The sequence below is a fragment of the Odocoileus virginianus genome, chromosome 9 (genome assembly GCF_023699985.2).
Source record: "Odocoileus virginianus isolate 20LAN1187 ecotype Illinois chromosome 9, Ovbor_1.2, whole genome shotgun sequence".
Taxonomy (NCBI): domain Eukaryota; kingdom Metazoa; phylum Chordata; class Mammalia; order Artiodactyla; family Cervidae; genus Odocoileus; species Odocoileus virginianus.
The window spans coordinates 36,335,668-36,356,635 of NC_069682.1; the positions used below are offsets into that span (position 1 = coordinate 36,335,668).

The following is a 20,968-nucleotide window of genomic DNA, read 5'->3' on the forward strand; positions in this document are numbered from 1 at the left end:
ACCTAGATAGCATATTAAAAAGCAGAGACATTACTTTGCCAACAAAGGTCCGTCTAGTCAAGGCTATGGTTTTTCCAGTGGTCATGTATGGATGTGAGAGTTGGACTGTGAAGAAAGCTGAGCACCGAAAAATTGATGCTTTTGAACTGTGGTGTTGAAGAAGACTGTTGAGAGTCCCTTGGACTGCAAGGAGATCCAGCCAGTCCATCCTAAAGGAGATCAGTCCTGGGTGTTCACTGGAAGGACTGATGCTGAAGCTGAATCTCCAGTACTTTGACCACCTCATGCGAAGAGATGACTCATTGGAAAAGACCCTGATGCTGGGAGGGATTGGGGGCAGGAGGAGAAGGGGATGACAGAGGATGAGATGGCTGGATGGCATCACCGACTCGATGGACATGAGTTTGAGTGAATTCTGGGAGTTGGTGATGGACAGGGAGGCCTGGCGTGCTGCGATTCATGGGATCACAGAGTCGGACACGACTGAACAACTGAACTGAGCTGAACTGAAACTTCATATACTGAGTGTAGTTTGTGTCACTTTTTTTTTTTTTTTTTTTGCTTTTATGAAAACTTGTTTGAGCTTTTGCCTGTGTGTTGATGTATATAATCTGGTTCTTTATCTTTCTTTTGTTTTTCTTTTTTTTTTTTTGGCTATGCCAGGCAGGTTTACGGGATTTTATTTCCCTAATCCAGGATTGATCCCATGCCCTTTGCTGTGGAAACGCAGAGTCTTAACCACTAGACCACCAGGGAGGTCCTAGTTCATTCATTTTAACTGCTGTGGAGTATTCTATACCTCCATTTATCCAATATCGCCAATTGGTGGATATTTAGGTGCTTATAATTCAGTTTTGTTACAAACAGCGGTGTGGCCAATATTCTCATCTCACCCAGGAGCGTGGGTTTCTCAAGCATGAGAGTCTGTGTCTCTATAAGGTACCACACGGCTTTCCAACATGCTCGCAAAACATGCCTCCAGCAACATGTGAGCGGTCCTGTTTTCCCACATCCTCGAGGATTTGACATTGTCAGACTTGTAACCCCACCCCCCATAGGTAGTCTCTCCTCATCACAGTGGCCTATTCCAGTGACTTCCAAATGTTTAAGTTGTTCCACCCTTCGTATTAGAAGTCACTTAATACATTTAACTGATGACCAACAAGCAACTCAGTTAAAACTTAACCTGTGCAGTGTCCAGCTGGGTTTCTTCCTCAAATCTGATCCTTCCCCATTTTTTCCACAGTGAAAGGCACTATCATCTATCTAATTACTCAAGCCAACAACTTAGGAGTGGCCTTAAGACTTCTCTCCCCCAACACCCACATTCAATCCACCTATCAGTTTCCATGTCCAGTGATTCCTGGACTTCCCCCCTTCTCTGTGATACCACTCTGGTTCACACCATCATCGTCTCTTGCCGGACCATTGCCGTTGCCTCCTAACTAGTTTTGCTGCTTCTCCTTACAAACCCCATGTAGCCAGCAGCCACGGGGATCTTTTTAGAACAAAAAACAAGTAAAATGGCCATTCCCCTAGTAAAGCCCTCCAATGGTTCTCAGCTGAAAATTCAAATCCAAGGGTACTGTAATCTAGCAGATGCACAAGGTCTGGTGGCAGACAGACCACAGCCTCCCACAAACTTCCCTCGCCTCTGGGACTCTGTGTAGAGGGCTCCTCCCCTGATCTTTCCTTGGCTCCCATGTCATTCAGGGCTTCATCACTTCCTCAAAGACCTGTCCTGACCGCCCACCATAGCTCAGGTGACCCTTTAGCTGCTGCCTACAGCATCATTCAATTCTCTTTTTGTTCTATAACTTCTCGATGCTAAGTGCTGTCATGGAGTGCTTAGCATGAAGAGAGCAGCCATAACATTCTGAATGAATGAACAGATAAGGGTCAACATTTTGGTACAGCCTATAGATTCAAAATGAAATTTCTTCCAGAGTCTGGGTGGGATAAAAGCTGCTTGAGGCAAGACGACAACATCTTTAAGCTAGAACAACGATTCTCAAGCATTTTATCCCCGGGACCCCTTTACACTGTGAAAAATTATGAAGGGCTTGATGTGTAGGTTACACCTACAGATATCTACTATATTAGGAAAGAAATAATTTAAATGTTTGTTTTAAAATATTGGTTTCCTGTTGACATAAGTAACATTTATATGAAAACATCTGTTAATTTAGCTGCTAAGTTGTATCCAACTCTTTTGTGACCCTATGGACTGTAGTCTGCCAAGCTCCTCTGTCCATGGGACTTCCCAGGCAAGAATACTGGAGTGGGTTGCCATTTCCTTTTCCAAAGGGTCTTCCCAGTTCAAAGACTGAACCTGTGTCTCCTGCAGTGCAGGTGGATTCTTTACCACTGAGCCACCTGGGAAACCCCACATGAGAAAATAACTACATTTTTTAAAAAAATGAATGAGCAGTGACACTTTGAGTAGCTCTTCCACAGATCCTGGTTAGCATCATGAAGAGTCTTTGAATGAGTGGACGTGGGGAGGAAGAGGGGGGCTCAAGAATTCAGACCAAACTTCAGGGTCAGATGTAGCTTCTTCCCAAGCGTGTAGGCAAGGCATGCAAGACCACACAAGCCTTCTCCAAGAAGAAGACACGTTTCCCCATCTCTTCCCCTGCAGCTCCCTGGCTGCCCGCTCACCCACTCCTGCCCCCACACAACCCTCTCTCTTCCCTTTCCCCGAACAAGTCATTGGAAGTTGATTTGTCAACTGTGTGTATCTTTGAAATAGACATCTTTCTGTAACCAGAATAAGGATGGCATAAAGTTTAACCCAGGGCATCCATTTTGACTGTTCACTTTGACAATATAAATATTGAAGCCTGGTTTCACCAAGATTTGTTTATTCCTCTTTGCATTCATGTTGAGAAAGCAAACTGGGTGTCATATTTTTTACTTTATTTATGTCATATTTTAGGGTGATACCGAAACCTAAGTTCTTCCTCTTTCTCAGAAGCTGCCCCCTCCCTGTTTCCCCCCTTCTCTGGGTGAAGGAAATTCACAAAGCCAGGATTTAAAAAAAAAAAGAAAAGAAAAGTGGTCATCTCTATGCTCCTATTGAAGTGGCTGACGCTGCCCAGCTCTGGGCACGCCTCTTCCACTTCCTGACGTCACACTATTTTTGTCTTTGAATAGCTCATTGACACAATCGCCTCGGAGATCGGCGAACTGAAACAGGAGATGGTGCAGACAGATGTCAGCCTGGAAAATGGCCTGGGACCCACCGAAGCCCACAGGTGACCGAGGCGATTAGGCATCGGGGACGCGATGGGGGCAACGTGACCCTGGTAGCCGTGGGGATAGCTGTTCCTGTCGCCTGGAAGGTTTGGGAACTGGGGATGTGGTGGCCACTCCTGAAGAATCTTCTGTAGGAGGTGGGAGTGGCCTAGGAACCAGTTGTCTGGGTTCATGTTCATCTCTCCGAAGGCACTTGAACTTTACACCTTCTCCATTCCTCTTGGCATCAGAACCTGGAAACCTAAAGTTCTGTCTGCCACCTCCACCTTCTCACAGTGATGGAAACAGTAACGCAGCGGGAGCCTCCGTGTGCAAAACAGAATTCAGTGTAGCCCGTGTCTGTCTCCAGAAGGTTTAAAGGGAGCACTAAAGAGGATGGACTCGTTTTGCATTCTCAGGTCAGAAAAAACCCCAGCACCTTCCGTGGCCCTTAGCCTGAAATGTGACCCAGCGTACTGGAAATTGGATGTGGTTGTAAGTGATGAAGAAAGGCACTGGTTACCTGTGTTACGTTGTGTTCATAACGCAACAAGGTCTAAGTAGGTAGTTAAGGACTGGCATTTTCTGCAGAATGAGGATACAGAGGTGGGGAGCGGGCAGGCTAGGGGAGAGTCCCCAAACCTCTTTCAGTTCTTGGAAGCTCTAGTTCTTTGCAAGAACAGGAGGGCATAGTCAGTAGAATATGCCATGGACACTTGGTGCCTCGGAGACCAGATTCATTAGCAACTTCCCCTTTTTCTCAGGAAATGGGGTTGAGGCTGCCTGGTGCATTGCGAGGGTGAGATTTTTGGAGTTGGTTTTGCTTGCGAGTCATGAGCTGGGCAGGAGGAGTCCTGCAGAGGCAGGCAAACCAGGTGAATCTGGTTGTCTGGGCAAGTTTCGTACCAGCCCGACTTGTTGCTGTTGTAGAGGGAAAACTGGCCGACCCAGGGAGGCACCCCGCCACCCTGCAGCTCAGAGTCTGTGCGTCCACACCCTGAGTCTCTGGAGGAATGTGTCCTCCCTTAGCTATGCAAATACTCTGTGCTATCTGTCTTCTCTCCTTTTATACAAAAAAAAAAAAAAAAAAATACTGGAGGTAGACCAGATGGTCCTCCACTTTGCATTCTGTGACTTCTCCTTGACTATGGTATAAACAATTTTGATGGGTTCATTTTTTTCCCCATAAACGAGACAAATCCACAATGATTTTTTTTTGATCAGAGATTTTCTGCCCCATGTTCAGTGTAGTTCCAGACTCCATAGAACTTTTAGCCAGGTTTTTCCTCTTCACCTTTAACATCTCCTTTAAGGTTTTTAAATTTAAGAATGACTATAAACATTCCACAAAAACTTTTTTTCTTTTTCATGTTAGTGTCAGTTATTCTTGAATGCTACACTGGTTGGTACGGAATTTATGAATTTTAAAGGCTTTTCAAAAATGGGGAAACAGGGAAGTTGAGATTTTTTTTGTTGTTTTTTAATTGAAGGATAATTGTTTTACAATTTTGTGTTGGTTTCCACCAAACATCAACATGACTCAGTCACAGGTTTACCCATGTCCCCTCCCACTTGAACAGCCATGGCACCTCCCTCCCATCCCACCCCTCTAGGTTGTTACAGAGCCCCGTTTGAGTTCCCTGAGTCCTACAGAAAACTCCCCTTGGCTATCTATTTTACATATGGTAATGTCTGTTTCCAAGATTATCTTTAACAATGTATATGGTGTTTACCACCGGTGGACCACTGTTGTAAGTACATTATAGCTGCCAGCTCATTGAATCTCCAAATGACCCTTGAAGGAAACTGTTGTGACCCTAGTTCTGCTGATTTGGGACCCATGTGACATGGAAAAAAGCCCACCTGAGAAGCCTCTGGATTCTGTGCTGGGATCTCTCACTGACTGTTTGGAGCATGGCACAGTGACTTAGTTCTAAGCCCTCCATTTTGCCCAGTGGAGAAGTCAGGAGAGGCAGATGATGGAGAGGTACTGCGAGGAGGACTCTGAGCTGTTTGCAGATGAGGGCAGAGCAGAACTGTGGTTACAGGGAGACAGTGGGTCAGCCTGGCAGAGCACCCCGAAGGGCAGATGACCGGGAAGCAGTGGGAGTGAGGGGAGCAGAACCCAGTCAGATGAGAGCCTTGTAGAGAGAAGACACACCCTCATCCCCTACCCCCACCCCCAGATCTGGGCAGGACACCTTCTGGTGGCTGCAGGAAGGCATCCCAGTCACCTTCCTTTGTGACATCACTTATGGTGAGGGTGCCTGGGCTCTGTGGGCTAACCTCACCTGCCCCAGGCAGTCACCAGGAAGCGTCAGGGTGGATGCGAGGTGAAATACCCGCTGACTTCCAAGGTTAGGATTCGGTTCTCTGCCTGCGGTGGCTCCCCTGTGGTTAATATTGAGATGAGCCGGAGGTCTTTAGCCTTTTGGGTGTCATAGAGCCCCTCCTTGGGATAATACTTTAAATGCATAAAATAAAATATGTAGCATGACAGTGGGAACAATTGAGATACGAGGATCAGAATTGTTAACATGTGATTTCATAGCATAGGCGCTCCTTTACTGACATGTTGAAGGCCAGTTCAGGCTGTGGGTTGAGGAGCCGCTCTCATCTCCAGCAGAGATGCATGGATGGTAAAAGACGGAGCTTGACCTCTGAGTGCAGGCAGGACTGCACTGACGCTGAGAACGTCTGGGACCACTGGTGGTGATAGGGACTCAGGGGCTGAGAGCACTACTGAGATGTGTTGCTTGCATTCAAACTGGGAGGAAGTTAATTCCAGAAGGAAGCAGGTTAGTGGAAGTAAAGATGTCCCTTTTTTGTATCCATGGTCAGCTCACACCTTCTGTCCCCTGCAGAGACACTTGTGGGCTTCGGGGACACCAGGCTCCCTGGTCTCCTCTCAACTCGCGGCCACTGGCTACTTCCTCCTCATCCCCCTGCCCACCTGACCCTGGGTTCCGCAGAGGCCTCTGCACTATCCCCTTTCCTTTCTGAATAGGAGCCTTAGTGTCCATATCAGTAAAATGGGGACAGTAACAGAGCTTTACCTCTGAGTTGTTAGGAAGACTGAGTTAATAGCTGTGAAGCACTTGGCCCAGTGTCAGCGCATGGTAAGCACAGTATCTTGTTCACAGAGACATCTCTAGAGCAACTTCCTGTGTGACCCCATCCAGGCTTATGATCCAGGCTTATGATCCAACCATAGGTTAAATAGAATCTTTTTGGTTCCACTTCCTCTTACCTCTCTCCCTCTCATCCATCCATTGTTATGAGCATCCCCACCTCCAGAACATTTCCAGATTCCCAGCTTGTATCCATCCCTAGGCTGGTCCTCTGTTGGATCCACATGTTGCATCCAGCTACCCACAGCCTGCCCACCACCTCTGAGCTGTTTTTTTTTTTTTCCTTAATTTTTGGCACAGCTCCCGAGGCATGTGGGACTTTAGTTCCTGGACCAAGGATCAAATCCGTACTCCCTGCATTAGAATGTGGAGTCTTAAGCACTGGACTGCTAGGGAAGTCCCTCTGAACTGTTATCTAAGTCAGAGGGTAATCTGACTTTAGTTCATCTGAATCCAAGTCACGTCCCTCATGTTCAAAGTCCTTCAGTAGTTTTTCATTTAAAACCAAAATCTTCACCATGGTCTTCAGTCCTACGGGGATCCAACCCCCTCCCCGCCCCCCACATCTCTTCTGACAGTGTCCCATGCTCTGTCTACTCCAGCCCCTGGGCTCCTGGCCAAGCAAGCTCCCACCTCCCAGACCTCATCCTACTGTTCCTTCTGCCTGGAATGCCCTTCCTGCAAGAAGCAGTCACCCATGGACTCTCCTTTCTTCTGTCCTCTCAGCTGGCTGTTGTTATTTTTTTTTAATATTAATTTATTTCTTTGGCTGCATTGGGTCTTCATTGCAGCCACCTGTGAAATCTTCATTGCATCTTGCAGGAACCGTCATTTGAGGCTCATGGACTCTCTAGTTGTGGAGTGGGGGCTCCTGGTTCTCCAACCAGGGATTGAACCTGTGTCCCTGTGTTGCAAGGCAGATGCTTAGCCCCTGGACCACCAGGGAAGTCTTTGGCTTTATTTGAATCTGTAGAACTTGTACAGACCAGAAATGGACTCACTGGCTTGCATGTGTCTTCTGCCCCTGGCACTAAAAAGTACGCTGTGTAAGAGCAGAGACTTCGTCTGTGCCCAGTGCTGTTTTTTTCCAACACACAGGATGGTGTCTGGCAGGTAGCATTACTTGGTAAACATTCAGTGAATGGGAAAATGACAGTCACCAGCCCCTTTGAGATTCTAAACATATTCAAGCATCAGAAGCCTCTTGGAGGAGCAAGACGCCAGGCTCATAAAGCAGTTAGGGGACCTTAGTTGAGTTCAGTTCAGTCGCTCAGTTGTGTCCAACTCTACACGACCCCATGAACTGCAGCACGCCAGGCTTCCCTGTCCTTCACCAACTCCCAGAGCTTGCTCAAACTCGTGTCCATTGAGTCAGTGATGCCATCCAACCATCTCATCCTCTGTCATCCCCTTCTCCTCCTGCCTTCAATCTTTCCCAGCATCAGGGTCTTTTCAAATGAGTCAGCTCTTTGCGTCAGGTGGCCAAAGTATTGGAATTTCAGCTTTAGCATCCATCTTTCTAATGAATATTCAGGACTGATTTCCTTTAGGATGGACTGGTTGGATCTCCTTGCAGTCCAAGGGACTCTCAAGAGTCTTCTCCAACACCACAGTTCAAAAGCATCAATTCTTCAGTGCTCAGCTTTCTTTATGGTCCAACTCTCACATCCATATATGACTACTGGAACAACCATAGCTTTGACTAGATGGACATTTGTTGGCAAAGTAATGTCTCTGCTTTTTAATTTGCTGTCTAGGTTGGTCATAGCTTTTCTTTCAAGGAGAGAGCGTCTTTTAATTTCTTGGCTGCAGTCACCATCTGCAGTGATTTTGGAGCCCAAGAAAATAAAGTCTGGTGCATAAAGAAATAAAATGTTGAAGATGTGGGATAGGCCTTAAGCTTCCTCCAGAGCAGAGGGAGGACCCCCCACTGTACTCCCTTCTTATCACCATACCCCAGGGGTAAACACTTTCCTGGCTTCTGTTGCCATCAGTCAGGTTTGCCTGTTTTGGGACTTGATACAACTGGAATCATACAGTGTGTATTCCATTCTATGAATATAGCACAAGTTGTATTCTCCTGTTGATGGATATTTGCATTGTTTCCAGTGTGGGGCTATTTTGAATAACACTGCTGTGAACATTCTTGTGGTGTCTTTTGGGGGAACACGTGTGACAAGCTTCAGTTAGGGACATAGGAATGAATTGATGGGTTGTAGGATGCTTATATAGTCAACATTAGTAAATGGTGCCCAACAGTTTTCCAAAGTCATGTCAATTTGCACTTACACCCACAGTGTGTGAGAGTTCTGAATGCTCTGTTCTTATGTACACTTGCTGTCATCTACTTTTTTTTTTTTTTAATAATTATTTACTTATTTGGCTGTGCTGGGTCTTAGTTGTGGCGAGCAGGACTCTTAGTTGCAGTGAGTATGTGAGTGCTATATTGCTTAGGTCGTGTCCAACTCTTTGCAACCCTATGAGCAGGCTCCTCTGCCCATGGGATTCTCCAGGCAAAAATACTGAAATGGGTTGCCATGCCCTTCTCCAGGGCATCTTCCTGACCCAGGGATCAAACCCACATCTGTTATATCTCCTGCATTGGCAGGTGGGTTCTTTACCACTGGTGCCACCTGAGAATCCCTAACTAAGAAATGTATGCACCCCAAATCTGGGAGAGTTATTTTGGTTATTTGGGGGGCTTAAATTCTTCATTTAAACTCAGATATAGTTTCCCATACAGTTTCCCATAGTTAGTAAATACATGTCCTCAACATCAGTGACTTTAAACACAGAATTTAACATCACTTCATATTATTCCTTTCCATCTTTTCCTCTTGAAATACCACATGCAGAGTGATTATTCTCCACTGGCATTTTTGGTCCTCTGAAGGCCTTGGACGATCTTTACTTGATGTCTTTTGGAACAAGTTCAAGTCATCAAATGCAAAATCACTTTGTGTTTTGTCTCCTTACATAGTGTCTGTGTCTTGTGCAGTGTTAGTCAGCAAAGCAATATTTTCCTTTATTGCTATATTTGGAAACCTGTCTGCCCCTCAGGATTTGGGGCTCATCCTTAGGTCCCACAACATCTGAGAGCTGGCCATGCCCAGAACCAACCACACCTGTCAGAAAAGTTGGTTTGCCTCCTAGGAAGCTCACAATGATCACTTGCTACAGAATCTTAGCTATATCTTGTAGCATTTTAGATTCTTTCTTAAAAAAAAATGCTTACTGTTATCAAAGTTTATGTTCATCTTACACATGATCTATTTCTAAGAATTACTAACACTGTTGTTGTTTTAGTCACTAAGTTGTGTCTGACTCTTTGAGACCCCCATGGCCTGTATGTAGCCCACCTGGCTCCTCTGTCCATGGGGTTTCCTAGACAAGAAAACTGGAATGGGTTGACATTTCCTTCTCCCAGGGATCTTCCAGACCCAGGGACTGAACCCACATCTCCTGTATTGACAGGTGTATTGTTTACCACTGAGCCACCAGGAAAGCCCCACGCACATTTCCATTAATTCTGACTTGTCAGCCCTCACCTGTCCACCTTCTTTCTCAAAGATTCTCTGATGGCAAACAGGACAGAGGAGCTCTTTGTCTTGGGTTGAAGACCCATTTGTCTGAAACACTCAAGTGACACCGTAGACACAGCTGCTCTTTCCTTCAGTGGAAGCAGGATGGTAGGGTGCTTTTGGGGGGACAGAAGCAGAAATCATTTTGCAGTAAGACAGTGACCCATCACGCCCGTGAGGATATTCTGCCAAGACTTGCCTGATCAGCTTTGTCCCAGTTCCTTAAGATGTTTCCTGATTTCCAACCACTATGCAAGTGTTTGGATTATGGTGTCAAGGAATTCTACATGGACTGATCAACTCTTTTCTCACACTGTTACCAAAGCAGCCAGTTCAATTTTCAGAAAATATGTTTTGAGCGGGTGCTATTTGCTAACATACCTAGACAGGCCTAAAGTGTTACACAACCTAAGGAAGAAAGAATTGTCAACAAATATCATATAATGGGAAGAGGACATAATAGTGGACTGTGCCAGATGTCCTGAGGACCTTAGCGAGGATATGGGTAATTCCAGGTGGGAGGCGGTTTTAGCAAAGATGAGACTCAGCCTTAAAGAATGAGGTGAGCAGGTGTAAGGACAACGTCTAAATCAACAGTTCCCGAAACAGTTGTTTTGCCCATTTTGACTGGTAATATTAGGGAAGGTTTTGGTTTTTTGTTTTTTTTTCAACATTTATTTTTATTTATTTGGCTGCGCCAAGTCTTAGCTGTAGCATGTGGGATCCAGTTCCTCAACCTGGGATGGAACCCAGGCCCCCTGCTTTGGGAGCTCAGTGTCCTAGCCCCTGGACCACCAGTGAAGTCCTGGGAAGGCTTTTAAAAAGAACATGTAAGATTTCTTTTTTGATCAGCAAAAGCATTTTGCTTTTGTACATTACGGAAAAAGCATGATGCAAAAAATAAAAATCAGTATTACCATGAACCCACCCCCTGAGATAGAGTCCCTTCTGATTACATGTTGGTTATTTTCATTCTTTGCCTGGGTACGTGTCCTGCCAGTGTGTCCTGTGCATCTGAGTGGTAGATCGTGCATGATTTTCGCTGACTTACAAGGGCGTTTTTGGAGAATTCTGGAAAGGCATAGTGTGTCCTAGAAGTAGATTTGGTTTTGTCAGGGGGCTGGTGGCCCTGATCTCTCTCGGCCTTTACAGACCTTGGCTGACCGCTGGATTGGTAGTTGACTTTGTTGCAGAACATCAGGTCGTTAGATGCAGAGTCGGACTGAGTCTGGCTCTGAGACACCCGTGGTGTGACCCTAAGGAGAGTTTCTTTTTCATGAAGCCCCACGCTGGCTGATGCCTGGGCTCCAGGATCAGCGGGTGAGACATAGCCCGCCTGGCTCCTGCTCCTGTTTTCAGCTTCAAGGGTGCCCAGGACAATAGATCCTTTGTTCCTTTCTTAGTTTTACAGGAATGAGGGGAGACCCTGCCAGCACGGGTTCCTATCTGCCCTTTCCATCTCTCACTGGGGAGTCAGTAGCAGGAAGTTCCTAAGTAAAAAAGTCACTGAATCCTTCTCCTCTCCTGCAAGTGGCAGGGCCGCGTCCCCTGATGTTCCCTTTCCTGTGCTGTTCTCTCCAACTGGTCCTCAGTAGATGGAGCTTTTTCATGAAAATCCTCCTGTCACTGCTTTTAGAAATCTTTTTGAGGAAGTCAAGGCCTCCCCTCCTCCCCCAGCAAGTAACAACCCTTGGCCAGTGGGGGATAAAGCCCGTCACCCCAACCTTGCAGAGTTCAAGGGGACAAAAAAGCCTTGGGGAATGAAAATACCCATTTTTGTGGTGTAGGGAAACTGCACAATTCAGGCCTGGGCCCAGTCCTACCAGTTTCTAGCGTTTGACCTCAAAGAAGGAGATGGCCTCTAGTTTCCTCTAGATGGCCTTTAATTTCCCTTCAATGAAAGTAGACATGCCATGATCCTCATGAGAACATGCCACCTCCCAGGCCTCTGCCCATCATGTTTCCATCGCAGGTGGTGGGTCAGAGTCTTCTCAGCTCACCTGGCAAGTTCTCTGTTATAAACCGAGAAAGGAGCCACATACAGCCAGAATGAACTGGGGCCCCCTTCTCCAGACTGGAACACTACACAGTGGGTTTTATTTTGGCTTCACACATTCTAAAGAAGTGTTTGCCTGACTGAGAGTGTTAGGAAATCATTGTACATCAGCTACCAGGTATCTCTGAAATGAAAGGTTTTCTGGGAAATTTGTGTTTGCTATATATATGTGTGTGTGTGTTTAGCAAAATTTGGAATTGGTCCCTTTGCCAGAAATTTTTATTAGATGTATCTCCTTGGGATGAGCTGGTCTTTTTCTCTGTCTCTCTACATAAGAGGCTTTTCCTTTTTTTAAATTAAGCACTTGTTTATTTATGTATTTGTTTATTCATTTGGCCACTCTGGTCTTAGTGGCAGCATGTGGGATCTAGTTCCCTAACCAGGGATTGAACCCGTGTCCCCTGCCTGGGCAGATGGATTCTTTATCACTGGACCACTGGACAAGTCCCAAGAAGCTTTTTCTACTAATGTTTTTCTCAGAACCTATTGATCCCTTGATGTATCTCCCACCAATCCTAGCATCTTGGCCACTGTTTAGTGCTTGGAACATGTTTGGTGTCCTTTCAATACATAAGGCAGGATCTACTGCTCCAAGAGCAAGGCTCCTCTGACTTCCATCTGCTTCTTAATTCTGAAGACGGCCTTGCACTGGCCTCTTATAGCTGGAGGCTGAGCCCTGTGGCAGTGCTATGTCCAGGCTGCAGCCTTCTTGCCATTGCAGCTGGTTGAGGCAACATCAAGGGAAGGGGCTTTGTTAGGCTGGGGAGCAGCTGAAGGCTCTACATGGGCAGATTGAGGCAGGGAGGGCCCCAGAGAGGCAGGATGCTCCTGGGAATTTCAACACAAAGACACCAGGAGAAGTAGACTTCCACCTTTACCTTTTTTCCATCTGGAGGTTGAGAGTGGCAGGCACCAGGTCCAGGTTGGGACTCATCCCTGAGGACAGATGGAGAACACCCCAGCTAGAGGTACCCACCTGGAGCCCTCCTCTAGAAGATTCACTTTTTTTGGCTGCACTTCACAGTTTGTGGGATCTTAGTTCTCTGACCAGGGATGGGACCCCTGGTCCCCTGAAGTGAAAGTTCTGAGTGCTAACTACTGAACTGCCAAGGAATTTCCCAAAAAGGTTCACATGAAATGCTGATCAAACAAACTCCAGAATTTGTTTATAGAATAGCCTTGGAATAGTCTAGAATGAAAAAAACATTGCCTTGTTTCTTTCTCTGAATTTCTAAAAATTAGGAGACTCTGAGAGACACCCTGGAAACTCCTGAACAGAATCTACTCATAGTTCTCAGGACGTGTCCGGGCTCTTCTACTCAGTTCTTTTCCGATTTCATCTGTTTTAGAAACAGATTCCTTTTCTTAATAACAATCCGTCTTGGGATTCTCGTGATGGGGAAACTGAGGCTGGAGGGCATGTAGTAATGAGCCCAGTCTCACAGTTACAGAGTCAGCTGGGGCTTTGATCCAAGTCTAACTACGAATGTTCTTCCCCTGAAACCAGATCGTCAGGTTCAGGGGACCCTAGGATCCAGGTCCACTTGCCTTATAAACAAGAGCATCTTGCTATTGGCACTTTCACATGTTGGGCAGGAAGTGGGTGGGTTTGGTTCTAGCTCAGTAAGAATCCATTTATAACTGAACGGTGGAGCCCCAGGGGGTGTGGACATGAGATTCCCACCTTGTTTTTTTCCAGACCTGCCTCCACCAAAGACAGCTGTCCTGTCGGGAGGGTCTCTCTCTGTCTCCTGTGTTCCACCAGCTGGAGCACACCCAGCCACTTTGGTTGGAATTCTGAGTCTCAGTCCCAGCAGTGGAGATGGTGTTTTGTATTTGGGGACCTTGAATGGAGTGCTTGGCACCGGTGCCCTTTGTCTGGTGGGTATAGAAGTACAGTTCTAGACCAAAGCTCAGAAATGACATGTTTACCCTAAGCACTCCCCACCTCCCACCCCTTGCTGCTCCATGGGAGGCTGGAGAGGGTGTGTCCCTGAGGGGAACTCCTGAGCACTGAGATCGGGGCTGCTCTAAGTTTGGACTTGTTGTCCTGGAAGGGTCTGGGCTGCTTCCGCTACTCAACGCAGGCCCTGAGATGGCCAGAGGCCATGGAGCTCTTGCTGGCTGAGGTAGGGAGGGAAACTTTTCTACCCTTCTAGCTTCTTTAGCTTATTGTGGTTATTGTTACCCTTGTTTTGTTCAGTCTTTGTGACCCCAGGGACTGGCACGCCAGGCTCATCTGTCCTCCACTATCTCCCGGAGTTTGCTCAAACTCATGTCCATTGTGTCGATGATGCCATCCAACTATCTCATCCTCTGTCATCCCCTTCTCCTCCTGCCCTCAATATTTCCCAGCATCAGAGTCTTGTCCAGTGAGTTTGGCTCTTCACATCAGGTGACCAAAGTACTGGAACTTCAGCATCCATCCTTCCAATGAATAGTCGAGGTTGGTTTCCTTTAAGATTGACTGGTTTGATCTCCTTGCAGTCCAGGGGACTCTCAAGAGTCTTCTCCAGCACTACAATTCAAAAGTATCAGTTCTTTAGTTGGTCTAGTAATTAAATTGGCATAAGATAGATTAACAGGAGAAAACCAAATTTCGTACATACAGGGGCCCCAAAGGCATGAAACTCAAGACAGTCAGGCAATCAAGTCTTGTACCATTCTGAGCTAAGAAAGGCGTCAGGGTCAGGGACTTCAGGAGAGGAGAGTTCACCCGGAGGACAGAGGAGCAGATGCTGGTGAACAGGTGTCTGCAGGGCCCAAAAGTCTTCTGTTATGAAAGGTCACGTTTGCCATGAGCTCCCTTCCTGGATCAGGCCTCTAGCAGAATTCTTCCAGGTAGTTCAGGGAAAGGAGGGTCTCCCTGAGTCCTTGGACTGAGTCTTCAACTTGAAATAATTCACTTGCCAAAGTGGCATCTTCTGGGGTGGTATGTCCAGCTTCCCCTCCCCACCCATTTTCTGGTAAACATGGAGACAAGGGTTCTTTGTCTCCTGAGACCTGAACTGAGTGTATGGATTCTGTCGTTGGGACCTCCGCTAGGAAAGGCCTGAGTCAGAGGGTGTGTAATGGGGGCCCAGACAGAAGCTATGGGGATCCTGGCGCCCACCTCTCTCCACCTGCTGAGCTCTTCCCCTTCCTGACTCACAAGGAATCAGCCTCATCCATCATCCCTGTCATGTCCAGAGCAGACATCATGTCCACATCTGCCCAGGGTTAGGCCTGAGCATGGCTAAGGGATGAAGCCAGGCTAGAAGGAGCCACGTAGAATGCAGAGTAAGACAGGTGGCTGCCTCAGAGGCGGATAAACAGTGGGTGAAGGAATTCACTGCAGCTGCAAAAGATGGGGCGGGGGTGGGGGGAGAGGGGAGTTCAATGTGGGGACTTTTTGGTAGACTTTTAAAAATATATATATTTTTTATTTTGCCTCTGGGTCTTAGTTGCAGCATGTGAACTCTTACTGGCAGCATGTGGGATCTAGTTCCCTGACCAGGGGTGGAACCCAGGCCCCCTGCATTGGGAGCACAAAGTCTTAGCCACTGGACCACCAGGGAAGGCCCTGTGCTGGGTTTTGACAGGTGGGTTGCAGCCAGTTACAGACACTCAAAAGCAGTTTTGACGTATACGTATAAGTGATTCACTTTGTTGTACAGCAGAAACTCACACAACATTGTTAAGCAATTATACACCAATTTTAAAAAATGGAAATAAAAGGAAATGAAGGTGGGGGGAGTGTAAACGTGGGCAGGGAGGGGCTGAGAAGAGGCAATAGATGTTCTTCTCAGGGTGGTCTTCCCTGCTGAAACTAAGAGAAGGGTTTGTGAAGATTAATACAGAAAAAATAGTCTTCTTACTCGAATTGTCTTAGCCCATCATCCGTTGTGCCCAGTTTTTCACTTATTCATGTGCCATCTTTACTATTCATGTACCTGATATTTTTCTTAGGTTGGCTGTGTGTTACATTTAAGATAAATTTGATAAGCCAGCTGTGAAAAGACAAATGCTACATGACTCTGCTTATATGAGGGATTTAGAGTTGTCAGATTCATAGAGACAGAAAGTACATGGTGGTTTCCAGGCACTAGGGGGAGGGGAAGAATGGAAATTACTGTTTAAAAGGTAGTTTCAGATTTGCAAAAGGAAAAGAGGTCTGGACGTGAATGGCTTCACGAATTTATACTTCACAAATCAGGCAGCGTTCCATCTAGGGAGGAAAAAGGCACTCCCTTGGGCTGCAGGAAAGGAAAGGTTTTTTAAGGTAGAGAGGAAATGGGAAAATGAAATTATTAGCAAAGAATTCATTTTTAGCAAGGTCGCTCTCCTAAGGAAAAGGAGGGGCCTATTAGACAGTACAAGGAGAGATAAGAACGCCTTCCTCAGCTATCAATGCAAAGAAATAGAGGAAAACAACTGAATGGGAAAGACTAGAGATCTCTTCAAGAAAATTAGAGATACCAAGGGAACATTTCATGCAAAGATAGGCTCAATAAACGACAGAAATGGTATGGACCTAACAGAAGCAGAAGATATTAAGAAGAGGTGGCAAGAATACACCGAAAAACTGTACAGAAAAGATCTTCACGACCCAGATAATCACAATGGTGTGATCACTCACCTAGAGCCAGACATCCTGGAATGTGAAGTCAGGTGGGCCTTGGAAAGCATCACTATGAACAAGGAGGTGATGGAATTCCAGTTGAGCTATTTCAAATCCTGAAAAATGATTCTGTGAAAGTGCTACACTCAATATGCCAGCAAATTTGGAAAACTCAGCAGTGGCCACAGGACTGGAAAAGGTCAGTTTTCATTCCAATCCCAAAGAATGCTCAAACTACCTACCGCACAGTTGTACTCATCTCACATGCTAGTAAAGTAATGCTCAAAATTCTCCAAGCCAGGCTTCAGCAATATATGAACCATGAACTTCCAGATGTTCAAGCTGGTTTTAGCAAAGGCAGAGGAACCAGAGATCAAATTGCCAACATCCGCTGGATCATCGAAAAAACAAGAGAGTTCCAGAAAAACATCTATTTCTGCTTTATTGACTATGCCAAAGCCTTTGACTGTGTGGATCACAATAAACTGTGGAAAATTCTGAAAGAGATGGGAATACCAGACCACATGATCCACCTCTTGAGAAACCTATTTGCAGGTCAGGAAGCAACAGTTAGAACTGGACATGGAACAATAGACTGGTTCCAATAGGAAAAGGAGTATGTCAAGGCTGTATATTGTCACCCTGCTTATTTAACTTATATGCAGAGTACATCATGAGAAATGCTGGGCTGGAGGAAGCACAAGCTGGAATCAAGATTGCCGGGAGAAATACCAATAACCTCAGATATGCAGATGACACCACCCTCATGGCAGAAAGTGAAGAGGAACTAAAGAGCCTCTTGATGAAAGTGAAAGAGAGTGAAAAGGTTGGCTTAAAGCTCAACATTCGGGAAACTAAGATCATGACATCTGGTCCCATCACTTCATGGGAAATAGATGGGGAAACAGTGGAAACAGTATCAGACTTTATTTTTTTGGGCTCCAAAATCACTGCAGATGGTGATTGCAGCCATGAAATTAAAAGACGCTTGCTTACTCCTTGGAAGGAAAGTTATGACCAACCTAGATAGCATATTAAAAAGCAGAGACATTACTTTGCCAACAAAGGTCCGTCTAGTCAAGGCTATGGTTTTTCCAGTGGTCATGTATGGATGTGAGAGTTGGACTGTGAAGAAAGCTGAGCACCGAAAAATTGATGCTTTTGAACTGTGGTGTTGGAGAAGACTCTTGAGAGTCCCTTGGACTGCAAGGAGATCCAACCAGTCCATCTAAAGGAGATCAGTCCTGGGTGTTCATTGGAAGGACTGATGCTGAAGCTGAGACTCCAGTACTTTGGCCACCTCATGCAAAGAGTTGACTCATTGAAAAAGACCCTGATGCTGGGAGGGATTGGGGGCAGGAGGAGAAGGGGATGACAGAGGATGAGATGGCTGGATGGCATCACTGACTCGATGGACATGAGTTTGAGTGAATTCTGGGAGTTGGTGATGAACAGAGAGGCCTGGCATGCTGTGATTCATGGGGTTGCAAAGAGTTGGACACAACTGAGCGACTGAACGGAACTGAACTGATTAGACAGTATGTCTTGTTAGTGTTAACCAGGAAATTTCAAGTTGTCTGCTTACAGGTCACATTCTTGAGGAAGGTTGAAACCATACTGAAGTTAGTTAGGAAGTTTTGGTGGGCTCAGCACAAGTGACTCCATTTGGGGCCTGTCATTTCTTTTTTAACAATAGTGATGGTTGTGCAACAATATGCATATGTATTCAATACCATTTAAACATGGTTAGGGTAGTAAGTTTTATATTATGTATATTTTTCCACAATAAAAAATGGGGGGAAAAGTCAATTAATACCTCCACCATAATGGGGAATTACACTAAATCCATATAGCTATTAAATGCTGGACATTAAAATAAAAACCATGCTTCCATATACTTCTTAGTATATCCAGCACTCTCTGGGAATTACTGTCAATTTTTAGTAAACTACTGAAAAGTTATAAAATATGAAAATTAATCTATTCTGTCGTACCAGGTGGGGTTTGGTTTTGAGTTCTTCGCTTTGTAGCCAGACTCAGCTCTTTATGTCAGGGAGAGAGGCAAGGAGATGAATCTTAAGTCATAATTAAGTCCTCAGCAAAAGCAACTTGAAACCCAAACCCGGGGCTCTGCTCTTGTTGTTTTTGTTTGTTTGTTTGTTTTTATTTTGTTTTATAGACAACATTAGCATCTTATAATTATCAGCCCCATCCATTTCTCTTGATTCATTCTTTGTCTGTGTAATAGGCCTTTACAGTATAAACAAAAACTCTTAGTTTTCTTAAGGGTCTGGAAGGCCAGCCTTTAGGTTGCAGGAAGAACTCTGAGTCTTCCCTGAGAGTTGCGTTACATTTGCTGGAAATCCAGGGAGGGCCTGGAAGGTAAAACCTGGGTGGAGCCTACCTCTTACCCCTTCAGATCCTAAATCTAGTGCCCTTGTGAGTTACTCAGTCCTACAGCCCACACCCTGGATTGGCCAGAAAGGAGCAGGCACAGTGGGCAGACTCCCCTTTGAAGAAGAGAACTAACTACCTGATAGAGGAGACCAAAGGTGGTGTGTAGGGCCAGGGAGCTGGGATGTAGGGAAGAAAAGGGACAAAGGCCAAAAGCCAAGGTGCATTTTAAGGAATTGCAATAACCCTTCCTCCAAATGCCTGCAGACTCAGTCATCCAATGTCCTCAGATGACTCAACTCACAGAGTTCTTTGGGTAGAGGCAAGACAAAAAACCTGGTTAAAATGTAAGGATGGGTTTACCGTGAAGGGGATCACAAAGGTACCAAATTCCAAGGCAGATGGGATGGGTTTGTGCAAAGATGCCTGTTCCTCCTCCACGCGAACACCCAGAAGGGAGCTGGGAGCCGTAGAATCTGGTTTGGGAGCCTACCTTATATATATCATTATATAGATATAGTTCTTCAGAGCACTTGCCATTCATTCTAGGAGAGGTTTTCTCAGGTTGTTAATGAGCTAAACCAATCTCTTTTTCCTTTGAACTATGATCTAACACTCTGCTCTAGAAAGGAACAGTCTTAGCACATTTAAATGACTTAGTTGAAATAGCGATTGCCCTTGCACAATAATCAGGTACAGCTTATCATAGATGTTGATATAAATTATCCATTTAAAAAGTATAATTGTTTGGCCTAATGATTTTTTTTCAATGGAAAGGAAGTTTTAATAGTTATTTTATTTATTTGGCTGCGCCGGGTCTTAGTTGCAGCACTCAGGATCTTTGATCTTAGTTGTGGCATGCAGGATCTTTAGTTACAGTCTGTGGTATCTAGTTCCCTGAGCAGGGATCGAATCCCGGTCCACTACTTTTTGGATCACAGAATCTTAGCGACTGGACCACCAGGGAATTCCCTTAATGATGTGTTTCTAATGAACATAGGATAGGTTTGGAGAACTTTCTCTTTGAGGTTTATACTTTTGTCTCCATGTCCTGACTGAGGACAGAGCCCTCCGGACCACTGAACTCTTTCTGAGACCCGTTTGCCAAACGGACTTGTGTGCCTTTGTTGAGTGTAACAGTTTGGCATTTGCTTGTATCTAGTTCCTTTGAACTTCATTTTTGCTATTCAACAGCTGAACTAAGATTCTTACACACAGAATGCTGTCAACTGTATTGCTACACTGAAACAACTTCACATCAAAGTTTCATGTCTATTATGTATTGCTTTCTTTTTAAAATAAAAAAAGGTTTATTTCGTGCTTGCTTCGGCAGCACATATAAAATAAACAAGACTTATTTATTTTTGGTTACACTGGGTTCTCATTGCTGTGTGCAGGCTTTCTCTAGTTGCAGTCAGCCGGGGCTACTCTTTGTTACAGTGCTTGGACTTCTCATTGCGGTGGCTTCTGTTGAGAAGCACAGGCTCCAGGTACTCGGACTTCAGTAATTGTGGCACACAAGCTTAGTTGCTCTGCGGTGCGTGGGATCTTCTTAGACCAGGGATTGAACCTGTGTACCCTGCTCTGGCAGGTGGATTCTTAATCCCTGGACCACCAGGGAAGCCCCTGTGTGTTAATATTGCTTTCTTATTTGCCCGTCATTAATTTGAAGAAAGACTGAAGTGTAAAGTAACGTGTTTTGGATAGGAGCTTGGGAGGGAGTGATGTATGGGAAAGATGAAGGAGCCTTACTGAACACACTTGGTCTAGACGCTGGACCTTAGTAGCTGCCTGGATGGATTATGCCGTACTCTGGGGTTCTGGATGAGGATCAGAAAGCATCCTTTGGGAACACTGCTGCATGTTCATGGTTCCCCTGAGATGAGTCTGATTCTGTGACGTATGATAGAAGAAGCAGGCCTTGGTCTTGAATTAGAATGCACTGCCTGCCGTTGCTTCTTGTTGCACC

At 45.6% G+C, this 20,968-nt stretch overlaps 1 protein-coding gene across 12 annotated transcripts in view; it reads left to right on the plus strand.

Moving 5' to 3' along the window:
- Positions 1-20,968, plus strand: part of RIN2 (Ras and Rab interactor 2) — a 227,673-nt gene that overhangs the window by 134,861 nt on the left and 71,844 nt on the right. For 10 of the 12 annotated variants that reach the window (XM_070472222.1, XM_070472221.1, XM_070472225.1 and 7 more), the window contains one exon: positions 3,157-3,257. The exons of 1 other annotated variant lie outside the window; for it this stretch is intronic. In XM_070472222.1, coding sequence (XP_070328323.1) covers positions 3,157-3,257 — 101 coding nt within the window. Of the gene's footprint in view, positions 1-3,156; positions 3,258-3,488; positions 3,657-20,968 lie in introns of those variants that run through there. One more of the 12 variants, XM_070472227.1, reaches the window with a different exon arrangement.